The 20,529-nt window shown below is 43.5% G+C and overlaps 1 protein-coding gene across 3 annotated transcripts in view; it reads right to left on the bottom strand.

Moving 5' to 3' along the window:
* Window positions 1-20,529, bottom strand: part of GK (glycerol kinase) — a 136,379-nt gene that overhangs the window by 64,400 nt on the left and 51,450 nt on the right. For 2 of the 3 annotated variants that reach the window (XM_068268313.1, XM_068268315.1), the window contains exons 6-11: window positions 17,914-18,051; window positions 15,451-15,560; window positions 8,256-8,322; window positions 2,614-2,631; window positions 1,656-1,691; window positions 188-255 (exon numbers count right to left, since the gene is read on the bottom strand). In XM_068268313.1, coding sequence (XP_068124414.1) covers window positions 188-255; window positions 1,656-1,691; window positions 2,614-2,631; window positions 8,256-8,322; window positions 15,451-15,560; window positions 17,914-18,051 — 437 coding nt within the window. The remainder of the gene's footprint in view (window positions 1-187; window positions 256-1,655; window positions 1,692-2,613; window positions 2,632-8,255; window positions 8,323-15,450; window positions 15,561-17,913; window positions 18,052-20,529) is intronic. The other variant, XM_068268314.1, reaches the window with a different exon arrangement.

The following is a 20,529-nucleotide window of genomic DNA, read 5'->3' as shown; positions in this document are numbered from 1 at the left end:
ATACTCTTGTTTTGGTTTTGTAAAAGGTTGTATAAAAAAAATAAACTATGGGAAAATCATTCCAGAGTCCTCACGAAATGCAGAAATAAAAATGTGGGTTTTAACTCGCTGCTCCCTATCCAACAATGATGTTTTCATGTTTGGGGAAGCTGGTCTTTACTGGAAAGCTTGCTTTGTGTTCACTCACGTGTTTTTTGCTTGTCCATCTTGGAAACACATTTGTCCAACAAGAGCAGCTGACTGGTCTCCCAAACACTGAGGTAAAACAGAAACAACATTAATAAAATATAAAACACACATATGTGAAAGCATATTTCACATCCTTACAGCCTCTCAGCCTTGTATAGAGTCCTTATAAATCCCTATAGAACTTAAAGGGAAGCTGACACGAGAGGGATATGGATGTTGCCAGATTAATTTTCTTTTAAACCTATAGCAGTTACCTGACATCCTGCTGATCTTTCATGCATCAGTAGTGTCTGAATCACACACATGGAACATGCATATAGCAAATGCAATCAAACATGATTTCCATGCTTGTTCAGGCAGGGTCGGTAAGGTGTCCTTTCAGATTTACAGATACAATTGTGTAAAAAGCCTGGCTCAAGGCTTACACACACGCTCAACAAAAGTCTTTTAAATGCAAGACTATCAAACAACGTGAAGAATTTAGACAACTTTTGTCAAGTAAAAGACGTGCAAACGACAAGGCGTTATCACTGATAAGAGGCGACTGATAAGACGCAGCTCAAGTCAATCCAATCGTGCATTTAAAAGACTTGTGGAGCATGTGTATGTGGTTTTACACTGCATGAGTAAGCTGCCCTGTTATCAATATTTATTTAAAACCAGACTGGCTATCAAGTAAATGTTTTCTTCCTACTTCCCAAGTTTGTGGACAATACTCAGGTGTCTTAGATCTGGAAGCCATGAATGATAATGCAAAACGGTATTAAACTTTATTTAAAAAAAACAAAAAAAACAAAAATAAAGGTGTGCAATCCTGGTGTAATAATTCATCAATTAAATATATAAACTTGGAAGAAAATGTCTTGGCATAGTATGTGCCTAAACCCTCTGCATTGGAGGGAGAGTAAACCCTTATTTTAACTTAACTCAGGAATACAACCTGTAAAAATGAGCTGGGAAAAATATATCACAGATGGTCAATTCATTAAATTGATGCAAATTCTATGTTCATGTTATGCAACTTGGAGTTGGACCAATTGATGACAGCAGCTACTGAATTTAAATAGTCCAATCTCTACCTGCATACATATGCATGAAACTAAACACATTTTGTATGAACTCTAAGTTCTTATCTCACTGACCATCTCTAACAACATGCAACCAATATTAGACCAAGAGCTGGCTAGTTTGATAGTACAAATCCATTCTCTGCACTGTAAAAATTGTAGCAGTAATCTTCTTACTCCTTGGGAAAGTTCTGGGGGACAGTAAAGTTGGTCATGAGACAATGAATCCTGGAGCCCTCCTGGACACTCCAGCACCTGGAGAGGTAGATCTACTGGTACATTACAAGCATTGGCTTATCTGCAAGTCACACCATTGCCCTGGTTTATTAATGGAAAGCTGGTGGATCAGTTTATCCATGGACATATACAGTATTTAAGAGCATATAGAACTCAGCTCACCCCAGATACTGGCACGCCGGTTAGAGCTCCAGATTTCTGTAAACACACAGAAAAGAAACATCAGACAATTCTAAATAACAGCAGTAAACTGACTAAAATTTAGCAGTTTTAGACATAGGATGACATTTTCAAGAAAAGAATGGCATTCAGATGTGAAGCGGTGTCTATATGAACCACAGTCAATGGCAAGACAATGTCCCCATATACATAAAACAATGGTGCAACTAAATGTGACAAGAGTTGTGACAATACAAATCCATCGTGTACATACAAAAAGCAAGCAAGCACATTTCCAGTTACACCAGGTGTCCTACCCATGTTTACTGAAAGCAGTGATTTAATGAGCCCTCAACTATATGGTCATGGATCCGATGACAATTAATTCAAAAAAATATTATACCAATAATTAACAATGACTGCATTAAGAGGTCACATCGACCTGTGAATACTATGTTACATACAAGCAGGTCGAACTGGCAAATATTTGTTAGATTCTACAACAAGAATCTACTAATCTACTGAAGTAACTGCAGTCACGTTCCACTGTGATAAACATGCTGACGTGCAGAGAACATCCTATTTTTCTTATCCAACTGGATGTTTGAGCTCAGTAGCTTCACTGCACATTTGCTTCCATAAGGCACCTATACTGTGGGTACATTTATCTGATCTGATAAGAATTTGCCAGGTCAGTCTTCCAATGCGTGGCCAACATTTAGATACCCAAAAAAATATTTAGGAATGCCAACAGTCTGATATTTTTCTGTTACTTTCTTTGATGTATTAGTCTGCAAGATTAGTAATATCATAAAACATTTCAATTCAAGCCAGGTGCTAACCCAATAAGATGTAGTCATGAGGTAACACAGAATGTACACTAACTGGAAATTGTGTCGTTCGTGCGCCAAGTGCGTGGGACACATGACTGGTGGAGAGCTCAACAATGACCTTTACTCACCAGGCTAGGACAGATTTTCTATGGTTGGCAAAAAACAAGAGGATAGAAAAAGTTCACAAAACAAACAAACGTATTAAAGTTCCAAAGTCAGAGATTTGTTGTTATAAAGGCAAAGTAATAGAACTCTATCTTTAACTTACATTCTCACTGCATTAGGTAATAGGTTTTCCTCACAACAAAGAACCATAACAGTGCAAATACTACTTGAAGGGAATGTACAATATTTAAGCCACGTTTTCCCCATTTACCATATTTACTATAAAATAAATATTTTAAATTCCAGCATATAACATTTTACAGACAAAAGGTCTGTGTTTGTGCTTCACCTTAACCTGGTAATGTTTTGTGAACCGGAGTCTCATATTAATGTTGTAGTAAAGAAACAAAGTATCTAGTTGCCTAATAACCACCTTCTGGAACTAGGTTATATTTTCTACACTGGTAAAACAAGGACTTTCTTGTAGGTATTTATGAGGCCTGCCACTCCAACTGTTTTAAATAAATATCACTTTTATTCCATACCTGTTCAAGTCTAATACACATTGTACTTTTATTGCGGTCTGTGTACTCATAGTAGAGAGTTCTCTCCATCTACCATCCTAGTCATCCTGATCACATTGTCAGTAAGCGCATTGTAATCCGGCGCCCCCCAGGGCAGCCACGGTCACATAGGCTCTCCATCGTTAGGCTTAGTTCTTAGTGTTTTTTTCAGTTTTTGTTTTAGTTTTGTTTTAGTTTTTTTTGTTTATTAACTGAGGTTAGCCTAGGTTTAGCTAATTTAGTTAGCAGTAATCCCTCCCAGCGCACAAGCAATTCCAGGTGCGCAGCAGCACTGCTCTTACCCGGCGGCCTGATCATCACCTCCCAGGACCGCTCACGTGCTGCCCGGTGCCCCACCGTTGTCCAGCCAACGAGCCCCGGAGCGCTGCCTCACCCGAACGGAACCCTCACCCGACGGATGCCCAGAAGGATCTCTGCCCTCCATGGCTGAGGACCGCGCCACCTGAGGGAGACTCTGCGCTGCCTCACCAGCCACAGCCTGCCAGCCTCGGGATCCGCTCACACCGGACATCATCAATCACCTCCCGGTCCGGCTGCCACTAGTCACCCGCATGCCGCGGGTGTGTATCAGCGTCCGACACCATCTCCTCCACAGGGCCACCTACGTGTTCGCCGGCCTCCATCTCCATCCGCAGGGCCTCCCACGTGCTGCCGGCTGCCACTAGTCACCCGCACGCCGTGGGGGTGTATCAGCGTCCGACACCATCTCCTCCACAGGGCCACCCACGTGTTCGGCCTCCATCTTGACCCGCAGGACCAACACAGCCGAGGGCGACACTGCTGCTCAACCCATCCTGCATTAGCGGTGCCAAGGTCCTGGCCCCAGCCCAGCTGCTGCAGTTCTCCCCCCCCCCCCCCCCCTCCATTTGGATTGGATTTCTGTCTGCCTGCATGCCTCGGCCACACGTGAATTCCCAGACCATGCTGACCCACACATCTGCAGGCCCCCCACGTGGCCCCCCCCTGTCCAGACACTGCTGCTGCTGTCCTGCATTGATTGATTCCAGCCTCCACATGCCCTGATCTCCGCAGATGGCACTCTCACTCTCACCCCTTAAGGACATCTGGGTCCCCTGTACAACCGCCACTGCCTGCGTGGATCGCAAGGTGAGACTGCCTGTTAATGATATGATGATGATGATGATGATGATCTGCTAACTAAGGACATGAACTGCCTGCTTAACTGATGAACTGCTGTCGCATAACTGTTGCTGTATATCTGTTGCTGCCTGCATTACTGTCATGTGCTTTAAATCTGCTGTATACTTTCATATGCTCAACTGCTGTATACTTGTGCCACCTCTCTCATGTGCTGACTTTAGCCCTGCCAACGCCCCACAACCGTGCTGTGCTACGGCGGTGCGGCTGGTGGTCAATCTCTCGACCATCAGGATCCAGCTAAACCATCCCCACTGCTTGCCAGCACACACTGCACCATCCCTGACTGGGCTCCCTGTCCCTCGACGTGTCCTGCATCCCTGGTATCCGGTGTGCCCCTACCGCCACCCCGGGCCACAGCACTCATAGCCATGGGAACGGAGTCAGCCATACAGCATATCACCATCCTGTCCAGAGAGGAGCTCCTGAAATGGGAACCCCCCGCCAGTAGCAACCTACCAAAGGATAACTCCCTGTGGGGCACAGTCACTGAACACATCAAATATCTTACAAGAACTGAAGGTGCCACAAACAAACGTTACAGAGGGAGAAGAGCCGGTGCACTTGTGAGACTCAAGAGGATCCTGCTAGCGAATGTTTGCTCTCTCCCCAACAAAGTGGACGAGCTGCTCCTACTACTTGGCAGCAAATCCACAATCGGCAGAAATACCCCGGTTCTCTGCTTCACGGAGACCTGGCTGAGCGAATGCGTCCCTGATCACTCCCTGCAAGTACCAGGCTACGACCTCCTCCGAGCGGACCGCGACCCTGCGCTCTCGGGGAAAAAGAGGGGTGGGGCATCTGCTTTTACATTAACTCCACCTGGTGCACCAACACCTCCATCCTCAGCAAGGCCTGCTCCCCAGAAGTAGAGTTCCTAGCTATCATCTGCAGACCACTGTACTCCCCCAGGGAGTTCTCATCCCTCATTCTTGTCGGAGTCTACATCCCACCCAACGCCAGCACCAAGGATGCTCTGCGAACACTCAGTGACAGCATCTCCCGGTGGGAGACCGCCCACCCAGATGCCCTCTTCATCATCCTGGGCGACTTCAACAATGCAAATCTACGCCAGGAGATGCCCCGCTATAAGCAGCACATCACCTGCCCCACCAGGCTCCATAACACCCTGGACCACTGCTACACAGTCCACAAGGACGCATACAAGGCCACCCAGGGCGCCCCTTTGGGGAACTCCGATCACAATCTAATCCATCTGATCCCAACCTACAGGAGGCTCCTGGAGACTGCTAAGCCCACTGTCAAGTCGGTCAAAAAGTGGACAGAAGAGGCTAAGCTGAAGCTGCAGGCGTGCTTTGATCTCACTGACTGGTCGTCCCTGGAGGCACCCACCCTGGACGAATGGTCAGAGAACGTCACCTCATACATTAGCTTCTGTGAAGAAATGTGCATCCCCTCTAAGACCTTCAAGGCCTTCCCCAATAACAAGCCTTGGTTCAGTGAGAAGCTGCGCCAGCTTCGTAAGCGTAAGGAACAAGCGCACAAGTCCGGCACCACAGAAGAATTCAGGAAGGCCAGGTACGCCCTGAAACAGGAACTGCGAGCTGCAAAGAGAGCTTACTCTGATAAGCTGGGACTCCGACTCCAGTCCAATAACTCGAGGGAGGTATGGCGAGGCCTCAGAGCGGTCACTAACTTCAAACCCCCTCCTCAACAGGTGACCCCGAGCACTCAACTGGCTGAGGAACTCAACGAGTTCTACTGCAGGTTCGAGCAACAGCCCCAGCAGCTCGGGTCCCTGGGGACGATGATGAGACCAGCGGCTCCCTCCGCACCGGGAGACCAAGACATCGATTCACCGGTTGCAGTCCAGGAAGTGGAAGTTCTCAAGCTGCTTCGCAAGCTCAACCCCAGGAAAGCCTCAGGCCCAGATGGTGTTTCAACAAACTGCCTAAGGACCTGTGCAGACCAGCTAGCCCCGGTGTTCACCTCTCTGTTCAGGAAGTCGCTAGCGGAAGGCACAGTCCCCTCCTGTCTCAAGAGGTCCACAATCATTCCGGTCCCCAAAAAGCAAGGCAGCAGAGACCTCAACAACTTCAGACCCGTGGCCCTAACATCCACCATCATGAAGGTCTTGGAACGTCTAGTTCTCGCTCACCTCAAAGGCACCACTGATGCACTGCTAGACCCACTCCAATTCGCATACAGGGCCAACAGGTCCATAGAGGATGCAATAAATGTCGGCCTGGCATACATCATGGAGCACCTCGACAAGCCTGGCTCCTATGTCAGAGTCCTGTTCCTGGACTTTAGCTCGGCCTTCAACACGATCTGCCCAGACACCCTGGTCGATAATCTGGCGCAACTCGGCGTCGATCCCATGCTTCAGGCATGGATCAAGAGCTTCCTCTCGGACAGGACACAACAGGTCAAGCTCGGCAACTGCTCCTCTAGCGTGAGAACCACCAACACGGGGGCACCTCAAGGGTGTGTACTGTCCCCGCTTCTGTTCTCCTTGTACACAAATAACTGCACCTCCTCCTCGGACTCTGTCAAGGTCATTAAATTTGCTGATGACACTACAATCATTGGCCTTATCGGCAGCAACGGAGAACAAGACTACCGCAGTGAGATAGAGAGAATCTGCAATTGGTGCAAGAACAACAACCTTGTCCTAAATGCAACAAAGACGGTCGAGCTGATCGCTGACTTCAGGAAAAACCCTCCCACTCGCCCACCAGTCCACATAGGTGAGACCGAAGTCTCCAGAGTTTCATCGGTCCGGTTCCTTGGCAAAACCTTGTCGTCTGACCTAAAATGGAAGCTGAACACCATCAAAATTCAGAAGAAGGCACAGCAGAGGCTATTTTTCCTGCGCCAACTCAAAAAATTTGGCATGCCTCGGGAGCTGCTCACCAGCTTCTACACCGCCACCACTGAATCCATACTTTGCTCCTCAGTCATCGTCTGGTATGCCAGCGCATCAGCTAGTGACAGACATAAACTGCAAAGAGTCATTGGTGAGGCGGAAAGGATCATTGGTTCGCCCCTGCCACCGCTTGAACTCCTTCACAAGGCAAGGATGAAAAAGAGGGCCACCTGGATCTCCCGCGACTCCTCCCACCCTGGCAGCCGCCTCTTTGAGCCCCTCCCATCTGGCCGGCGCTTCCGCACCATCCCATCCAAGACCACCAGGTGCAGGAATTCCTTCTTCCCACAGGCTGTTCTGTTGCTGAACAACACAGACCCCTGACTTTCCACCTTCTAGTCAGCAAACAGCATGTCTGCCTCTGATGCGGCCATTTCACTCTCCTCTGCATCCCTACTCACACTGCCTTTCTACAGCATTACTTTCCGCCTTCTCCCCTGCACTTTCCGCCTCCCTGGCAACTCCGACACTAATACCACTCCGAATGTTATCGTAATGTTATCGTACTGTTTATGCTGCTAGCCTGTTTAAACGTAGTTGTAAATGTACTGTATTGTTAAATGCTGTCAGCATATGTAAATGTAGTCGTGTGTGTAACATGTACAACTGTTGCTGTTGTACGTTGCCTAAGCCATGTGTACCACAAGCAATTCCGAGTACGGCTTCACCGTACTTGGCGAATAAATCCTTCTTGTATCTTGTAGTGAATTGAGGTCATTGTACTTTTATTGCGGTCTGTGTACTCATAGTAGAGAGTTCTCTCCATCTACCATCCTAGTCATCCTGATCACATTGTCAGTAAGCGCATCTACAATGTACGAGAGATTTTCTCTAAAAAATTTTTTTTTTTTAAAATCTAATACTTTTCCACTCCATAAAAGGAGTACATTTCAGCTGGGCGTTCCATTTATATTTTGTCTGGTAACTTATTTAACAGTGTATGGTCATCGTAAATAACTGATGCAAGTCTCCTTTTTTTATAACATGTGAAACAGCTCTATGAAATTGAATAGAAAAGCAAAAAAAGGATTACCAGAAGGCCATAGATTTCTGAGCTACTCCTCACTTTTGGCAGTAAACTCATGGGTATGTCAAAAAACCTTTAAAATAAAAAAATACAACAGTAAGAAATGGAGACTTTGCTTGATGACAAAATAGTTATTGGTATACACATAACATACAAAATTATATACAATTACATTAAAGAGACACTGAAGCAAAAAAAAAATTTATGATATTATGATTTGTATGTGTAGTACAGCTAAGAAAATATGTTACTGTGGTCAAACAGACATGTCATTTAAAGAGACACTGAAGCGAAAAAAAATATGATATAATGAATAATTACTAGAAGTTTAGCAGCAAAGAAAATATTCTCATTTTTATTTTCAGGTATATAGTGTTTTTCTAACATTGCATCATTCTATAATATGTGCAGATTACACAACACTCAGCATTCAAAATGATTCTTTCAGAGCAGTCTGTGAACTAATGACCTCTCTAGCAGAGAAAGAGTAAATAGTTCAATAACACTTGATATAATAAAAGTCAGATAACAGCCCTCTCCACGACTTTAAAAGTCGCAGAGCTCAATTGGTTTTTTGCATAGAGATAACAACTGGAGTTTCTTAACTCTTCCTGTACTGGAAACAATTAGACTGATGTATCTGATCTTAATGTTTTATTTTAACACCATATTAAGCAATTGTGCTGCAGTTCAGGACTCCAAACAACAGGTACTGCGTTTGGCATATATATAGTACCTGTGCATAGTCCATCATGTTTGAAGTTGGATCCAACATAGATGTACATGAAAAACCTCACTGAATCAAAGCACGTATGATGTGAACTGAGTCTTTCACACCTTGGCATTGCGTTGGACTGTTTTTACTACAGGCCATCGATACGCCAATGAAAGTCTATGGGGCCTTTCATACAGACACGATGCAACAGAAATTACCTTTTCGCCTCATACCCGACGTGAGTGCATACCTACGTTACCAGTCAACTTGTGTGGCAACTTGCGGCAGACAAGTCATGCGAGTCTATGGCAACACATCTAGCTTAAAAATAAAAATGTGCACAGTAGCGCATTTTATCAATACACTTCTGAGCACATTCGTCTTTTTAGCCACAGGAAGGGATTACCTTATATTAATGTGGAAACCCCCGAAGGCTGTTCTTGGCATTTCAGTACGACTCTCGCGTCGCACCACAACACTGCTTGAAGAGTATGTCGGCAAGTCTTACTGAGCATGTGAAAACAGTCTAGCGCAGCTAAAAATGTGTATAACGCACAGTACGCAGTAGTTTCATTTAACGTGCATCGTTAGACATCAACGCAACGTGTGCACTGTGAACAGGCCATTGATTTTTCATTGCTGTGAGTTATTCTACGTTACGTGTTGGTTTAACGGGCGACTTTAACGTCGCACTGTGAAAGAGCCCTTAAAGAGAATCTGTATTGCTAAAATCGCACAAAAGTAAACATACCAGTGTGTTAGGGGACATCTCCTATTACCCTCTGTCACAATTTCGCCGCTCCCCGCCGCATTAAAAGTAGTCAAAAACAGTTTTTAAAAGTTTGTTTATAAACAAACAAAATGGCCACCAAAACAGGAAGTAGATTGATGTACAATATGTCCACACATAGAAAATACATCCATACACAAGCAGGCTGTATACAGCTTTCCTTTTGAATCTCAAAAGATCATTTGTGTGTTTACCTTCTGTCCCCTTCTTCTCTCATGCACTGAACATTACAGGCTTCCTGCAGACAGCTCTGCCTGTGTTTGTAATTCCTCAGTATGTGTCAGCCAGCTACTTTCACAGCCTAACAGGAGGATTTTTATCCAGCTCTCTTCTATCACTGATAAGATAGCAGAGAAGCTGCTGGCTTATGTAAATAAAACACACACTGGAGTGTGCATAGAGGAACAGACCAGCACGGAAGAGTTGGCAGCCTTCCTGACACAGGCCGACAAGTCTGACAGGGGAAAGATACATTGATTTATTACAGAGACCGTGATAGTACAAAGTGCTGCAGTGAGCCAGAACAGATTAGAATAGGTTTAGGAACTTGTAGGATGGTAGAAAAATGTTGTAATTGGGGGTAATGTGGGTTTTTATCCGTGTCACCAATGTGTTGCATGCGAAAGAGCACATGGTGTTAGGAAACAGGAAATCACTTCTTTGCAAACTGGGAGGAGTCATAAAATTAAGGAATTTATTCACTGCAGCAGTAAATATGTGGTCTACCTCCTTTGGTGCCCGTGCGGCCTACAATATGTGGGCCGCACGAAAAGGACCCTAAAAAGGAGAATTGGGGAACACATTAATAATATTGCAAGAGGTTTCGGGGGACACAGTGTGTCTAAACATTTTTTGGAGAAACACAATAGAAATCCTACATTCTTGAAGTTTTGTGGGTTGCAGAAATTAACGACTAGGTGGAGGGGGTGTCATAAGGTTAGGGAGATATCAAAAATGGAAACGAGATGGATATATGAGCTTAAGACACTCACCCCTGGGGGTTTGAATGTGGAACTTGACATAAACTGTTTTATTGCGGATGATTAGGGTTATCAGGTGATATGGGAGGGTGAGGGTGATTTAACTGTCTTTTTGGGGATTGTGTTCCCACTGTTGAAGCTGGATTTATGAGCCGCAGTTCTTTATACTGGTCAAGGTTCTGGTCTATACTGTAGGCCCATTTAAGGCATCTATACAAATTGGGTAGATGAGAGGTTAGTTAATTATACCTTAGTGGATAGGTCCCGATAGGTGGTCGTGTGTGGGGGTATCACATAAGGGGGTACTCTGAGTCATGTGGTAACCATACCCTTTTTATGTCACTGTATTTCCGTGATCTGATCTCCCAAGAAGGTCGCTCAGGAATGAGAATTTCTATGGCCACTATTTGTTGATATTTCTAACCCCCCTCTTTTTTTCATTTTATATATTTTTGTTTATGTAGTTTTATTTTGTAAGACTTTTTTTTAGTTTCAGTTTCATTTTTGAGTTTTTAGCTTGCACTATCTTCATGCCCGCATAAATAGGCAGAAGATATCTATGAAATACTGTACAAAGGGCATTTTTTCCTTGTACAAAGGGCATTTTTTTTTTTTTCCTTGTAGTCCTTTTCCAAGATGGCTGCCGCTATGACTCAGGGGATCCTGGGTGATGTAGTCATTCTAATCCGGAGCAGAGGGCATTAGTGTCCCTGTAGTCCGTTTTTTCAAGATGGCAGCCGTCTGACTCAGGGGATTCTGGGTAATGTAGTCAATGAGGGACAAGATGGTCGCTGCTGCTGACAGGTGGATTCTGGAGTTTGCAGCCCTTAGTTAGTAGATGGGGGTGTATAGTGGAGGAAAGTGGTGAATGTAATGATATGTAGAATGGGTCCCGATGGGTGATCGTGTGTGGGGGCATCACATAAGGGGGTACTCTGAGTCATGTGGTAACCATACCTCCTGTATTTCCCCGATTTTCAAATAAGGTTGCTCAGGAATGAGAACTTCTATGGCCACTGATTGTTGATGTTTCTTATCCCCCCTTTTTTAATATTTTTTAATATTTTTGTTTATGTAGTTTATTTTGCAAGACTTTTTTAGTTTTACTTTTAATTTTTGAGTTTTTAGTTTGTACTATCTTCATGCCTGCAAGAGTAGGCAGAAGATATCTATGAAATATTGTACACAGGGCATTTTTTTCCTTGTAGTCCCTCTCCAAGATGGCCGCCGCTATGACTCAGGGGATCCTGGGTGATGTAGTCATTGCAATCCGGAGCAGAGGACATCAGTATCCCTGTAGTCTGTTTTTTCAAGATGGCAGCCGTCTGACTCAGGGGATTCTGGGTAATGTAGTCTATGAGGCACAAGATGGCCGCTGCTGCTGACATGTGGATTCTGGAGTTTGCACCCCCCAGTTAGCAGATGGGGGATGTACAGTGGAGTAAAGCGGTGAGTGTAATGATATACTGGGGTTGTTTAATAAGGCTACTGTTTTTAACTGGAAGGGGGATTAGGATTTCAAGTAATAAATGCTGGGTGATGGGTGTACACACCCGAAATGCGGAAGTAGCCGCTAAGTGAGATGGGTACTGTAGTCTTTAGTCCAATATGGACAGCCTATTGGAGTGGCCGCATGATTATGACAGAAGCGGCAGCAGCGAATGAATCCAGCTGAAACAGCTGGTCATGTGATAGAGGTGGAGAGTATTTAAAGCGTCCCTCAGCTCTGAATGGCCGAGCCCCTGATGAGTCATTGGACGAAACTAGTAGGGCGGAGCCTAAGGAGCTGAGGAGACGCTGGAGGATCCTGTGCTACGTTTTTTATATGCGCATGTTTTACTGCAAATTTGTAAGTGCACTACTTTTATTACTTATTAAAATCAAACGGAATTATGCTATGGTCGGCTTTGTTTGAGTCCTAGGATGTCCTTTATCCCAAAAACTGAAGTTATAACAACACGCTATATTGCTGGTCTGTTGCGGGTCGGCCAGTGCATCTGGTGAGCGCCTTGTGTATCTGTTTATGGTGGAAGCACGTTGGTGGCACTGTTCTGGAAAAGGGGTGCACTGGTGATAATATTAAGCTCTATCCAAATGGTATCACACTATTGCATTTCCCTTGTTTTATTCTGAGCTTATGGTCGGATGCCTGGAGAGGCTGGTGAAGTGATCGGAGGAACCTCTTGCTGGCAAGGCCAAAAACGCTGACTGCTGATCTGAAAAGATTGGCCAACCGATCTGGTGAGCGTATAGTGATAAGCGCTGTGACAGAAATTTATCAATTTCTTTGGAGGAAGTTTTACAGTGAAGAGCCTATACTTATCAAATGTGGATGAACTTTGTTTGGACAGCATTAGGCTTACGCCAAAGAGGACATTGATTACTTAGCAGCATTAGTGTTGCTGTTCTTGTTACTGTTGATCGCTCTGCTTTTATGTTTTTAATATTTTTGTGAGTGTTACACACACTTTTTATGCAGTAAGCGAACCAGATTGATATAGGAGAGAGGAAAGCAAGGAGGTAGTGAGGAGCGCCAGGTTTTATGTTTATTTAATTTTTGTTACAGAGTCACTTTAAAGGGACTCCGAGCAGTGCCTGTGGGTATACCTTTAAGCATACCCACAACTAATTAATTATATCCTCACACCTACCGGCATGATGTTTGTAATTATATCCCCCTGGGTTCCTTGTATTTCATTGCATTGTGCTGAATGGAGCTGCCGACACTGGGGAAATGGTCGTCCTGTGTAATACAAGTAACTATGGAAAGATTCATACCACTTTGAAGCTCTCTTTCTCCTCTTTCCAACGATATATAAACCGCCACCCTACGCCTTTTAGTTTTTGTTATTTTCGATCATCGCGAAAACAAAGGCGTAGGGCGGCGGCTTATATATCGTTGGAAAGAGGAAAAAGCTTCAAAATGGTATGCATCTTTCCATAGTTACTGCACTGCTCGGAGTCCCTTTAGTTTTTTCACTGAATTTGCCTCGTCACACTTCTAAAGCGTAATGGGACTTTTCATCACCGTTGTGTTGCCGTGGCATTGCAATGTGCATAGTGTGAATGTAGCCTTGCACTTTGCTTAATTCAGGGAAAAATTGGAAGAAGTTAAAGAGTGTACCTTGCAAAATAAGCTCTAGCTGATTTGGACACTAAGCACCCTTTCACAGTGGGAGATGCGTTGCGTTCCTTGTAAAAACAGGAACTCAATAGAACCAAAAACTTAATTGCAGATGAAGCGACACATTCAGTGAAGCAGAGAGCCAATGGAAAGTAGGTTTCACTACCACTGTTAATGCACACATAATGTGGATAAGGAGAATGTAGTTCAGTAGATCGCATTGCACCACTTTAAACATTGTATAAACGTATTATTGCAGTGTGACTTTCTGCGTGAAGATGCAGCCAAAGAGTTGTGCTGCAACGCCCCACTGTGAACGAGGCCTTAAAGAGTAACTGTCAGGCTGCAAAAGCTAATTTAAACCTCTATTCTCCTGTGTTAAACAGTTTAGAAGGAAGCCAAAAAGGCAACACTGAAGATAAAAATCTCTCTTTCATTTGATGTGTGCTTATCAGCAAAGCTGTTAGACCCAAGCTCTTAAGAAGCCGAAAGCCGCATACCATACTGCAAAGCATTCTGGGGCCCTCCCCTCGGCTGCTAATGAGAAGTTACAGGGTCAAGTTACAATAGCATGTAACTCAGTCCAGCGCACAGCACTGATAAATCTCCGGGCAGAGTACACTGCAGGAGTCCGCTATTGTTCCTAGCCACATGGCTAATTAATATTCACTGCACAGTACTGTTATTCAGTACGAGCTTTTCTGTGAATCATCAGAAATCAGGCAGGACATGACGACACATTTGGCTTCATAGGAGACAGACAAACATGGAACCTGCCATGAGCTGTCAGGAGCATCAATCTCTGCATATACTATATAAAAATTCTGTGAAATCCAAACATGGATAGTGAAATGCATATGTAATGTAAGTACAGCCAATATTTAGCTACTGATATATGTGTTTATTTTCTCTGAGACCTTATACCTAACAGCTCCTCTTTAAAGTTGAAAAAAAACATTGCTCTAATGAAAAAGTGGAATGTACTATGAAATTGTACACCTAGAAGACACCAGAAGGAGAACAGATATAAGATAACATAATTGCCTGGGATCAAGCCTAGGACTGCAGAGCTGTAATACATGGAGTATGCCAACACTATGGGCAGTGACACACTGCATAGAAATTTTACAAGTCAATGGGAGCAAGTTTCAAAAAATGAAAGCTAAAAGTGCTATGCAGTGAGTCTCTACCCTATAATTGTGCATATAGGAAAAAAAAAAGTGTATTTGGTTAGCGCACCAGCCTATACTACTAATAAACTTCATTTACTTTTAAGTTACTACTTAAGACATGCTTAAACGTGATTTGCCTTCTTCAGAATAGAAGGAATTTGCGTTAATTCAGCTTTAAGCGAACATCTGTGGTTACCCACAATGCACCGCTACTGAATATGCAAATTATCTTTCTATGCCCCTGAAGCCAGGCTTACATCCATCCAGAACCCCTGGTGTAAATCAAGCCTATAGCTTTAAATTTTACAGGGCCACATCAACTTAACATATGTGAACATACCTGAAAAGATCTGTAATGGGTGTAAGGTAATTCATTGCGTAGTTTGATAACTGAAGAAAAAAATAAAAGATCAGGCTTACTGGCAGAGTTCCACATCCCACTCCAAAGAGTTTATGTTGAACAGCATGGTTCTACTGGCATTGGTCACATCTGTACAGTGCACACCGCCATTCTTGCCTCCAGTTAGGTTCTGTATAAAGAATAAAGCAATTAAAAAGTCAAATGATCTTATTTGGATTAAAAACAGCAGCCAGTCTCTTCCTGTTTACTCCACAGGGGAGAGCAGATGGAGAAGGCGGGCATGGTCAGCTGAGGAGTCTGTGCTGAAAAAAAAAAAAAAAAAAAAAAACCTCTACTTTTTGCATAGCATTTCTCTACAGGTGCTGCATCAAATATGGAGTGGGTGAGAGTAATGGCATAAACCCTTATTCACATTTGCTAACAATGATAAATCATAAGAGTGAGCTATAGCTTTAATGGGGTAAGGGAATGTGCTAACATGAGTGAGAATTTTTAGCTGCCTCCTGTTCTTTCTTTTATTGCTGACCAAGTTTCAGGATTCCAGGATTTGGCGCTCTCAGAATATGTGGGAATGGTTGGTTCCTCTAAAACACAGGTGTCAAACTCAAAGCACGCGGACCAGATGTGGCCCTGCTTGCCATTTTATATGGCCCTCGAGATCTTCCAAATGTCCATCATTGTTAGGAACAAAGCCGCACACTGCCTTTCCATCCAAGAGGAGCACACCGGTGGCAGCGATTCTGATTAAAACATTGTCAGTTTGAGCCGGGGAGCAGCAATAACCCACAGGACACCTCCCACAGAAATTAGCATGGAGCTCCCTCCTTGGATCCAACGATGCATTGCGTCTCTTCTGTTTTTCCTGGCAGTCATATATGCTCTGTGCTTCCCTACCACCAGATCCTGATCATGAGACATACCTCAGGAGCCAGAGGCATGCAGCATAGAGCATGTGGCTGTCAGGAAGATCACAAGAGACCTGAAACAGTACTGGGCAGGTAAATATTAAACTGCTCCACTGCGCTACTCTGCAGAAGTGGGAGGCGCAGGCTCCCCGCGGTTACTATAGTTATGCCACTTAGTTTGAGACTCTTCAATAGAGGTTAAAGCTAATAATTTGGTCCGAGACTTACACATAGAGGAACATAGCCACGAGCCCCATATTCAACAATATTGTTGAATATTTTAGAGGGACCCAGCAATGGAATGGAGGGGGGGGGGCTAGAGCACTGGGGAACTAGTCTGCATAGGCAGAGGCTTCCTTTTACTGACATAAGGATCTACTTTTTTCCCCAATACCTCACTTCAGGTACACTTCAAAAGAGGCAGTACAATTAGGCTAAAAGTTCTGTTAGAAAAGGCAGTTTAACTAACAACACAATTGTTGCCTCTTTGGTAGGATATAAAACGTAACTTTTAATAAATAAAGATATAAAATACACCCAGAGCTGGCTGTCTTAATTACAAACTCATAACTTATGAACTAGGGGTCTACAATAAGCAACACTGCAAAGATTACTTTCCCCCCTCACAGTTCATATCGTCAATAAATTACACAAAACCCCCACCAAAATAACCCAACATGTTTCACTTCCTGGCGGAAGCTTTTTCAAGGAAACAAAGTGAAGTGCAAAAGTGCATTGGTGCTAAGGTGCAATATTATTAAAACAAAGAAAATAACATGAGTCAAACAGCGTGTCCGCTCATGACAGCAGCCCAGTCTGAGACACTCTGGGCTGCTGTCTTGAGCGGACACGCTGTTTGACTCATGTTATTTTCTTTGTTTTAATAATATTGCACCTTAGCACCAATGCACTTTTGCACTTCACTTTGTTTCCTTGAAAAAGCTTCCGCCAGGAAGTGAAACATGTTGGGTTATTTTGGTGGGGGTTTTGTGTCATTTATTATTGACGATATGAACTGTGAGGGGGGAAAGTAATCTTTCCAGTGTCGCTTATTATAGACCCCTAGTTCATAAGTTATGAGTTTGTAATTAAGACAGCCAGCTCTGGGTGTATTTTATATCTTTATTTATTAAAAGTTACGTTTTATATCCTACCAAAGAGGCAACAATTGTGTTGTTAGTTTAAGTAATCAGGTGTTTGTGAATACTGTTAGAAAAGGCAGTTTGTAAGCTACAGTCCACCTTCCTCCTTCTGCCGAGTCACACGTCCAAGCAGATACATGTGAGAAATGCAAGCCCCAGAAAACAAAGTACTATGATGAATAGGCAGACATTTATTGTATGTGTGCAACATTTAGCTGCTAGCTGAATGAGCATCAGTCACTGAAAAACAAAAAACAAAGCGGTCCTTACAAAGCTGCGACTATCAACCTCCACAGCAGAACCAGACCCCCTTCTCCAGAGTCTCTAAAAAGCCATTAATGCCTGGATAAAGCAAAGTGTAAGGGACTACGATCTGTAAACAGTATCGCCATCCTCTTAACCCCACCCATATTTTGACTACACTAAGTACTTGCAGTATCCTGACACAAAAAGGTGGTTTATAAGAAGCACGAACCCAAATAATCCAGGAGTCAACTGTTCCAAACATGGCTCTGTCTTCTGCCACTGCAAGTCTAATTTCTTCCACATTGTCCAGCAGCCACCGCAACTTCACTGCACTGAAATATGTGCTCAAAGGAAGGCCAGTTCGGTTCTGAAAAGTAATGGTTGCATTGATGAGGAAATAAATAGCAAAAAGTTAACAGATTTTTATAGCAGGGTATCCAAATTCCTCCATCACTCTACAGAATACCAGTGTAATAAGGTAAGCTATTCCGAGACCATTTCTTACAGGTGTAATGGTTTTCACCCATACCTGTTGCAGACCTGTGGCATAGGCTTATATTACTGCTGCAAATAGATTGTAGGTGCCACACTGTTCGGCACATACTTTTGATACCCTCTGAATGTTTTTATTGGCTGGAGAGTCTGTTTTCCCAGAAACAATTTTTTTTTTTATTAAAAGAGAAGTCTATAGAGCCACCAGGAAAGGTGCCTCATGTTTAGAAACTACAGGTTTACATGCAAATCTGCTGATTGCTCATTCAGGTGGGCAAATTTAATCCTATACAGCAATATTGAAAATGGTTTAGCGGTTATTATACTTTAGCTACATTGTTCCCACATATTACACTGGTTTATACAATAAATATGTAAATGATGTAGAACATAAAAATAAAAACACAAAGGGGAAAGACCACATAGGCCTGTACATACCCTACATCTGTGTCTGGCTCAGGCCCGGATTTCTGGAAAGGTCCCAGAGGCCATGGCCTAGGGTGATAAAAATTAGCAGGGCGCAGGACTTGGAGAGATAAGAGGTCACATGTCAAAGTAAATCACCTCTCCTGCTTTGCTCTGGTCTGCCTGAATTCCAGAGATCCCTGCAGCTCTCTAACTTGTGCAAAGTGTGTGTTATGGCAGTCAGCATCTGCTGTCACATGTATGATGAGAGGGGACAAATAATCTGCTGTGAGAAGAAATATATATGGGCTCAAGTAGCAGAACTCTTGAGTTCCGATTAGTTTTTCTCATTCAGCACATATTCACAGGCATCAATTACCAGCTCTCCCCCTCCCTGACTGATGTTAGTTTATTACTACTAGGTCAGTGCTGTTAAAGACCTCAGATCTGTAAAATTTATGGCTTTTTTTTTCCTCCTAGAGATAACAACATTCTTTGTACAGTTTAACTCTTTCCTGGCTTTTTTTTTTGCCAGCAAAGTACTGTGTTGACAATCAGTGAAAGCAGGATGTTTTGAAACAGAATGACAACTGTGTTACATTTATTTATATTTACAAAACAATGAATGCATCTCCTGCTGACTGTATATATAGCTGTGTGCCTAACATCTTGTATACAGTAACAAGTCTGAAGACTGCTCATTAACCAAAGGCTCACTGTTTTTCTTTTGGTTAGCCAATAAAAAGTGTTATTTTTTTACAAAGCTTCCTGCTGACTGATTTTAAAATCTGTCTTAAGTGCTAAATTGTCACTGTGTAAAGTACACCTGAGCTTATGCTGGGTACACGCGATGCAATTTTCTCACAGATTTACTGTCAGATCGACTATTTCCAACATGTCCGATCTGCTTTCCAATCAATTTTCTGAATGATTTTTCATAGAAGTGAACAGCAAATTGATCAAAAAATTTAAATTAGATCAGACATGATGGAAATAATCGACCTGACAGTAAATCTGTCAGAAAATTGCATCATGTGTACATAGCATTACACTACATCTATGCCAGCGTGTGTGTAGTATCAGATCCTTCTACTTACCTGGTCTCTGTTTTGGATGGGCTTCTCTGCATTGTGCTGCACTGTCCCCTATTTGTGGCTCTGACAGCAGCAAGGAGCACAGAGGACAAAGAAGCAGCGCTGTCCACTGGGGCTCCTTGTGATTTTGCACTCCTGTATGCATGTGCACAGGAGCTGAGGGAGTGTTATGGGTATGTGTACTTGACAAGTGCTGCTGAGTGCTCATACATGAGCATCATTTCTGAAGTATGCAAGCCCAGAACACTATTGCCTGCTGTGCATGCAGACAGGAGCTCAAAATTACATGGAGTGGACAGAGCATGCACTGCTTCTTTGTTGAACAGGGCAAAGCAGCAAAACAGAGGGGGGCCCGTTCAAACTAGTCAGAGTTGGACAGAATGGGGGGGGGGGGCGGTGGTGACAGCCGGCCTAGGGCGCTGGAAAGTACAAATCCGGCCCTGGTCTGGCTACAAATCAACTGGAAGTCTTATGGGGACAAGTTTAAATTAGAAAGGAGGGAGGATTCTGTCAGTCCACACAGTGAGGAAACAAATATTTTTATATTGAAGCGGGCCCCGTTTATCACAAAGATAAGACTTTAAGATGGTTTACCAGGTACTTTTAAAATCAAGAACAATTGTCACAAAAGAAAGTTTGGACAGCAACTTTCACATAGAGTCACATTGAATGAGAAAGTGAGAAGGGAGAAAGAACTAATAAGAGAAAACTATTCAAAGGAGACTAATTAAGCCAGTTATTAAGACTGGGCTACTGAAAGAGTAAAAAGGATGGCCATTAATAGAAGCAGACATGGATTAATAAAGGGTAGCAGAAAAAAAGGGGGTTCAGTGCGGTCCTCTTTACGCACCACC

The sequence above is a fragment of the Hyperolius riggenbachi genome, chromosome 2, assembly GCF_040937935.1.
Source record: "Hyperolius riggenbachi isolate aHypRig1 chromosome 2, aHypRig1.pri, whole genome shotgun sequence".
NCBI lineage: Eukaryota > Metazoa > Chordata > Amphibia > Anura > Hyperoliidae > Hyperolius > Hyperolius riggenbachi.
The sequence above is the reverse complement of the archived record's forward strand: the minus strand, read 5'-3'. Positions and strand labels throughout refer to the sequence as shown.